Here is an 8269-nt window from a genome sequence, read left to right as displayed (position 1 = left end):
TGGTCCTACTGGAATGGAACAGATCGATGGATGTGGATGGACCCAATTCAGTTCTCACCTCTGTGACCTCAATGTACTTTGGGACCCTGCTGTGCTGCCCCAGATTCTAGGTTTTCAATGCCTCATGGGTCATGGCTCATGGCTCATGCAGTGATATGCAACTTTTCCTATTAGAACTTGTGGTGGAGAAAAAGAAGAAGCAGGAATAGTCAAGACTCCTCTCCTCTCCTCTCCTCTCCTTACTCTGTCGTACTTTCTTCTCTATTTGTCTTACAGTGGGCAGGCCAACAGGGCTATATATAAGACTGGGTTGGTCTACGTCTCTCTAGTCTTCTACACGCTCTAAACTGTACTAAGTGGCCTAGTGGGTACCACTAATAGGCTTTTTAAATGACTGGAAAAAGTTTTTAACTTTATAGAATATGCCTGGCCTGGCTTTGCTAAACTGCCGTGCACCCTACTATGTTGCTTTGCACGATTGCATGCATGGAGTCATGGAGAGGAAGGGTCAGGCAATATTAATTACAAGTAAAAAGCTACTATGAACAGATCCTCTGTACACAGATTAAAAGATCTCCCTGTCCCTGTATCGATTTATGTTCTGTAAATCCTCCTCCGCCTATCATATTGCACATAACCATATATCTTTTTCGTCCTCCAGTAACCCAGTACAGTTTACTAAAAGCTAAGTCAGGAACCTTCCTTTAAAGCTTTTTTATCTTCCTGAGTAATATAAGAAGGGAACAGTATTGCTCTTTAATTAGTCTCTTACTTGGGAATTTCTTCCAAGCAACAATAGAAATGGTCAGAGTTCAAAACACAAACACAACACCCTCATAGTCGGTCATTGTTGTTTCCCATACATATATACAAAAGAGAATGAAGGATGAACTAGTTTTCTGTATTAATCTTGTCTGTGTTAATTTCTACTGAAAACAATGAACCTCTTTCAGGAAGATGAGATCTCTCAAGAAGTATTATATATGATCAGCAATAGAACATGAGCTTTCTAACGTTATCATTTAGTTTTGGCAATGGTGTTGCCTTGGGAGGGCCAGATCTGGAGAGTGTAGCAGCAGTGTTTTTAACAATTGATGGTGAGTCTGACCTCTCAAGATAAAGCCTACCTCTGTATGCAGCTAGGTGGGCATAATAAGCTGGAGGGACCAAAGAAACTGGCTTGGTGCACCTTACGAAAGTATAGCAGAGATTATGTACTAGCTTTTGTAGTTCATCAGAGGTGAACCTACTCTCATCCCATAAGACATGGTAATGGGTTGGCCTGCTTGTACCTTTCACCCCCCAATGGCTACAAAGGTAGAAATCAAACTCCCTTGGGTGCGTAATTACCGTATCCACAACAGTCCCTGGTGATATGTTCTCGTCCAAGCCGTCGCCTCCGGCTAAAGATGGATCACTTTTGTATGAGAATAGCCTTGTGTGGTGCCTCTTCTGAACTACCATGAAAGTAATAGCAGGCTTGTAAGTAGGGAACCTAGAACAGGCCACTCTTATGGCCCGTAATTCCTCTTGAAGAACCTTGTAGAATTGGGTCTCACTCACCCCATCTCTGAAGAAGATAATTCTCTTGGGTAGCTTGTTCACTTCCTGGTAGAAATCTTCCAGTAATTCTGCCACCATCTCACCAAGGTCCTGGATGATTTCTTGTCTATGGGTTTGTGATCTCATCCTTGATATGTACTTGTTTGCGGCAGGCCAATTCATGCTGCCCACAACTGCTGCAATGGAGGGACTGGAATCATCAAGTGGGTGTGGGTGGGTAACATCAGCACCCATGAAGATTGCAGGATCATCAAGCTCAAACAACCTTGGTACTTGAGAAGGTAATGAATTGTATAAAGCCACTGTACAGCCCCCAACCTTGGCATTGATTTTGAGAGCTAAGTTTGCTAGAAACTGAGAGCCCAGCTTGGCAAGATTGGGGTATAGGCAACATTGAGTCACAACCCCAACACCAGTCTCAGCAATTCGTTTCAAATCTGCATACCCTTTGTGCTTTCTCTCCATTACACATATTAGCAATTGGAGGTTCCTTGATGAAGCTCTGTGAATCTTTTTGAGCTTGGATTCCAACAAAGTGACATTGTTGAGAACTTGGATTGGTTCAAACTGGGGCCTAATAAGAGTATTCTTATTAAGATAGATACCCAATTGCTCACACCTCTGAGATAGTTGGTCCATGAATCTTGGAATATTAGACCTCTGATCAGGAGTGCCACCGAAACTTATTAATACCCACCTTTCTATTCTAGTACCTTCAAAGACATGGCTATCAAGAAGGTTCCATTGCCTGTCATGGCGGGAAGGAACTAGATTAGTTATATGGCCATTGTCCCCAAGCTTCAGCTTGGGTGGTTGAAGTACTCTGCCATTCAATCTGGTCATTTCTCTTGAAACATGGAGCTTGAATTCTCTTCCATGCTCACTGCTGTCAATATAAAAAAGAAAGCTTGTTACTTATAAGCAACTCAGCTGATTCTAACTATATAAAGAACATAATATTTAAGCAAACAGATATCAGAAAATAACACAAATGAAAAATATTTCCTGATGTAGTACTAGTTACCTTGTTGGTCCAAATGTCCCTCCCATGACCCGGTCAATAATGGCTTTTCGTTCCCTTGGTCTCTGGCATCCCATCTTAAGGATTTTTGCTGTCTGATCATCAGAAAGCTTCCCAAGATATTTCTGGCCTTCACACACCACACATAGCTCCATAGGGAGATAACATGGTTTGCTCTTGCTAATCTGCAAGCATGGCAAGTTCCTGAACTGTATATCAAAGTTGTAGTAATCCTTGAAGTAATCAACCAATCTCAGATCTTTCCCATCCCTGTCCTTAAACCAGAGATTCTCAGTTGCTTCGTTGGTTAAGCTATGCACTCTGTACCTCTGATCAGTTTCTCTATGGCATACAAATACTCTAATATTCTTCAAGGCCTTCTCCACTTCTTTTTTCTCTTCCCCAACTAAACCCCTAGTTTTCCTCTGAGAAAGATCTTTTAGGGACTCAAGCCGCTTCTGCAAATACTGAATTATGCCAATACTCTCGTGAAAAGCTGTCACAGAGAAATCCACATTGAGGGCCAGACCCTGTTGAGTTGGTCGTAGGCTCTGGAAGAACCCTCTTAACCCAACTGCTCCCCCTCCAATATCTTTAGTTCCACCCATTGAACTTGAATACAGTGACCTACCAAGTGGTATGCATTTCTCAATTGGGCCCTGCCGGAGGACAATATCCAATGCATGGAGATATTCCTGAGGAAGAGGAGCCCAATCCTCACCCTCCTTGCTCAGGTAGCAGCTCAATTCCTTCCCATCAAACTTTGAAACAAGCCTGATGTTTACTCGGAAAAGTTTAAGTTCATGGTGTTTCTCTGTTGTATTACTGATTTCATTTGATGGCCAAATGGATTTCGCCATGGGAATTGGGAGGCTAATGTAGAATTCAAGCTTGTCGTTTTGGAATTCCACAGGGCTATAGATGTTCTTCCTGCCATCAAAGGCTGTTTGAACATTGGAGAATGCGGCTGAGTGGTCCTGTACAAGTTTCTGCTTGATCATTCTTGCGATTTCCTTGGAAGGATGTGGAGAGATCTCGACATCATAATGGAAAATCTTTTGAGAGGAATCAAATTGGACAAGAAAATGGTTAGCAAGGAGAGGTATCAAAGAACCTTCTAGCCCACCAGAATCTGGTCTTTTCGGTGCTACCAGCGCCTCCTGAGTAGCAGCAGTTTCTCCCCTTTTATCTTCTCCTCTGGTTGGCGTGCTTTGTTTCTGTTGAAGCCCTTCTTGCTCTGCTAAACCAGACCCCCCCAAAAAAATAAGGAAAAGTTACACAGAGAATCGATCCTATATTGGATGTAGAACACAAGGAACTAAACGGGAAGTACGTGTGCTTAATCTGAAGTTGGAGCAACCAGAAATCTTATTGTTGGTAGTTAGATTCTCCTAAGTTTAACATTCATCAGAATGGTTAAACGGTTTTGCCAGGAAAAAAAAATGGTTGGTTATTCCTAGAGGAAGCAAAATCCTCTCACTCCCAGCCCCCTAGCAAAAGATACTTAAAAGAAAAGAGACCTCCATCTCTGTTGCAGTAAGTTCTTGGGCCAATATCAGAAGATTCCGGCATGTATTTTTTCCTTGAAAGGGAGTTTCTTGTCCTGTATCCGTTAACGTATAAACTCATACCAGTATGTTAAGATGAACAGTCACAGACGATTAAAATTATTGAAGAACAGAGGAAGTAAAAAAGGAGGGGGTGGGGGGATAGAATAGAAGACGAATAATTACCTTGTGAAACAGTAGCAGCTGAGACCTGGGTATCGGAGGAGCTGGTGCAGATAGGTTCTTTCTGCTTCCATGCATTTTTTGGCATATGGGTTCTTGATCTAAACTTCTGGGTTTGGGTTGGCGGTGAAATTGCAGGTAGTTGCAGAGGTATGAGAGGAGGTAAAGGAAGAAGGGCTGGAGAGTTTTGGTAACGGTCATGGTATCCAAACACGTTGTGAAAGGAATGAGGAAGCAGGGGAAGTTGATGCCGACGGTGGTGAGGTTGAGTCCTCCCTCTGCAACTCCAAGGCTCAGAAGTGCAGGTCTTGCTAGATTTGGAGTCTTCCGTTTCTTCCATAATTTGATTGAACCAGAAACAAAGCCACGACCATGAAAATGAGAGAACGAATGAACTATAAGCACTTCAATCCCTTGAGTTTCTTCTATTCAACACTCTAGTAATCTCTGAAGTTCAAAGGCAGAGAGGGTGTGAGACTGTGAGTGAGGGAGGTAAGGGTGATGATGCAGTGATGATGTTGGCAAATAAATTCCAAACAAAAGTGTTTGTTGGTTTACCATTTTGCTTTTGAAAAGAGAGTAAAAGAAAGAAAGGGCCTAAACCCCATAGTAGTAGTAGTAGTGATTGTCTACTGAATACCAGAAAGATAAAAAGGATGGAAAGAAAAGAATTGGAGGAAGGACAAAGAGTTAGGACTTCCTAGTGTTGCAGACTTTATTAATAAAAGGGAAGAGAAGAGGATATCGAAGGTATTCTTTACAGGCCTAGGACTAGGAGTATGGGAACTATGGGGCCATCACGGTTACCAGGCTATGCTGTTGACCTTATGGTTGGGCACACTAGGGTCTGAAACTCAAAATAGAGTAGTCAGCCAAAGCACTTCACCCCTCTCGTGATTGCCAGTACCATCAGTGTTAGTTAATTAATTACCGCATTTAAGAGGATCTGAATACAAATACCCCTAAACGTATATGGATGTGATTTGAATCCGGATTATTTTCAATTATTCATATACATATCTGATTTGTGTAAGTCTAGGGGTGTCAATTCCAAACCCGGCCTGGCATAACTGATCGAGCCCGCCCAATTAAAGCCCGGCCTGGCCCAACACATTTAGTAACCCGATGGTCCCGGTGTGGGGTCCTAGTCCATCGGGGATCTGATCGGACTGATTGAATGCTACCTTATCCTAGCCCAATTTATTTATTGGTTTTAAAACCTTGTGAACTAAATATTTATAAATTTTAGTATTGTGTTTGGAATTTAGATGATTGATTAGATTTTAACTTAATATGGGTTTTGAAAATTTTCAGTTTTTGGTCAATGGATTAGATTATTAATACACACATATATGTTATAATATGGTCTCACTCTCATATCAAAACTGATGCAGTAGCTTGATCTAGCATGAGTATGCTTAGAAGACGATGGACTTTGATTGATATCTTGATTAATTTATTACCCATATTTTGAGGACCACATGAGTAGGATTTTTTTTTTTATCGTTGATGAAAAACTAATAAACCTAAGAAGTGAGGAAGAAAAATATAAGTTGCTTATTCTATTATTCTTTATCTATTAAGATCCGGTGAAGGCCTGTTTAGAGTTAGATATGCCCATAGCCCAATTAAGGCCCGATTATAGCCCGACCAAGCCGAGCCCAAATACTTGAACGGGCGGTCACGATATAGGCTTTAAGCACTGTAAGGCCCGACCGGTTGACACCCTTATGTGTAACCCAGTTACCCAGACCTACCATCCCCCCCCCCCCACCTCGTGGATATGATTCACTTTCAATCTACATCCCTCAATTGTTTTAATTTGTTCCTCATTCTCTACAACATATTGAATTTTTAAGAACCATCAAGATCATTAATTACTTAATTTTTTTTATTATTAACTAAATATATATTTGAATCTTATAGATTATATTTCGAATTATCCAAATTTAGATCCGAATACCATCTAAAGGGATTTGAATACCACAAAATAGATACTAATGTGAACCAAATTTAAAAATTGGGAGAATGTTCTCTGTGTCGCAGCGCAGCTTACGCCTAGACACATGGACAGCCTGTGCAGGAGGCAGGGTGGTCATTGCGCCCACTCCCATGTGTTTGGGTGCAGGCTGCGCTGCGGCACAGAGAACAACGCCCCTTAAAAATTTGACTATCTAATATCTATTGACACTTTTTTTTTGGATAGAGAGTATCTATTGACACACACATGCGCACTAGCATGACAAATTAGGTATGTTATGGTCTCCTTTTGCTTTCTCTCCTTTGTCCCATGTGATGAAAGGCTTTGTGAATGTAGAGCTCTTTCTTCTCATCTTTTCTAGTACTAATTCTCTATTCCTGAAGATGTTTGTTAGTGAGGATAGAGATGACAATGGTGATTGGATGGTAAATGGTTTTAGAAAACCACTTTGCCGGCTCTAAAGCCTACAACATCTCAGTATTAAGGTTATTTTTTCTTCCCAAAACCTTATTAATTAAGTTAATATGCAGGGCTAGCAGACAAGCAGCACACAGTGTTCCACGCTGTCCATCTTATGGGAATCCTCCCTCCCACTTCCACAAGCGGAATCAACATTTAAGACAACTTTTTATCTTGTCCACATCAGCCTCATAAATCCCATTATTTATTATTGCTATTTTGTCCTCTCATTTATTAAATAATACAGTATCTAAAGGTGTAGCAGCTAAGGACAAACATATATTTTCTCTTCCTTCAATTACCACATTTCTTAATTATCATACTAACCAAATAAGTTTTGGAGTTTTAACTTTTCTTAAATTCTAGTCACAATACAACAAGAAAGAAAGGTAGGATCGTGATCCTCTGCTGTCGCTGCCTGTGCGGCCGGCTTGCAATCTCACACAGGGAAGGGCAAAATGACCATCCTACCCCATCTGGAAAGGTGCTCGGGTAATGGGTAGGGCGATCATTTCGACCCTACGTGTTTCTCTACTGAATTGATCCTCTAGAACGATGTAGGTATAACCATGCATGAGGTATGCTACATGTTGCATATCCACATGCAAGTGCAAAGGTAGAAAGCATAGAGATATACAAGTCCTGATCGATGGAATTTATAGAGAGATTTTCTTATTCATACGTCTTAAGGTGTCAAATAAATTGTAATTTTATTTTTTATTTATTTAAAATAGTATATTTTATTTTTTTAATAAAGATAATTATAGGCCGAGTTTCTTCCACCCACGTTGAATGGGATCTCACTCATTGAGGGGCGGGAAAGAACAGGAATGGATATTAGGAGAGTATTTTGGAACATAGGAAAAGTTGAAAACCCAAGTAGGGGTTTGTGAACCCTAGAAAGGTGGGTGAACAGTTCTTTATTGATGGAAGAAAATTTTATTTTATATATAATGTGTACTTGAAAAATATACAAGATAATAACATTTTTTTGATAATCCATTGTCACCAAATGGTTATGGGATCGAGTAAATAAAAAGCCTCTTTGTAAAGCGGGGTACATTATGACCCTCTCTAGACCCTACAGTGCAGTGGAGGGAACCTCACGCAATGGATATGCCTTTTAGGAAAAGAAAAAGCTTAAAAAGAAATATTGAATTTATGATTTTTTTTTTTGCAGTTTTCGATCCAAACGACATTTTGATTGATTCGCTCAGCTTCGATCTGCTAATGTTTATAAAGGCAAAAAATATAATCGATTTCAATCGGTTCAATCAGTCGAGTCTCATTTTTTATACCCCACTTCAACTCTTCAATAGGAATATTCAATTCCCATGCGTCTGTTAAATGATTGAATTATTGACCATTCAAGATATATCCTATCAGTCCAGTATCATTTTTTTTCTCTAATGATAACCTTCTTTATTTTTTATTTTTGAAAATTTGAGTTAAATGATTGAACGCCACTAGGTCGCACTATACACGCCGTCCTTGTGCCATGATACAAGGGTGCAC

The 8269-nt window shown here is 40.4% G+C and overlaps 1 protein-coding gene across 3 annotated transcripts; it reads right to left on the bottom strand.

The window, feature by feature from the left end:
• Positions 1–923: 923 nt before the first annotated feature.
• On the bottom strand, positions 924–4734 carry LOC122642539 (protein argonaute 7-like). 3 transcript variants are annotated; one of them, XM_043836044.1, is made up of 3 exons: positions 4318–4734; positions 2588–3824; positions 924–2449 (listed from the first exon to the last, which is right to left on the bottom strand). In XM_043836044.1, exons 1-3 carry the CDS (start codon positions 4652–4654, stop codon positions 988–990), a joined length of 3036 nt encoding a protein of 1011 aa, XP_043691979.1. In that variant the 5' UTR covers positions 4655–4734; the 3' UTR covers positions 924–987. The 3 variants fall into 3 exon arrangements, with proteins under 3 accessions (XP_043691979.1, XP_043691981.1, XP_043691980.1); XM_043836046.1 differs by having other exon boundaries at positions 924–2446; XM_043836045.1 differs by having other exon boundaries at positions 2588–3821.
• Positions 4735–8269: the final 3535 nt, after the last annotated feature.

Source organism: Telopea speciosissima, chromosome 10 (assembly GCF_018873765.1).
Source record: "Telopea speciosissima isolate NSW1024214 ecotype Mountain lineage chromosome 10, Tspe_v1, whole genome shotgun sequence".
Classification (NCBI taxonomy): Eukaryota; Viridiplantae; Streptophyta; class Magnoliopsida; order Proteales; family Proteaceae; genus Telopea; species Telopea speciosissima.
The sequence above is the reverse complement of the archived record's forward strand: the minus strand, read 5'-3'. Positions and strand labels throughout refer to the sequence as shown.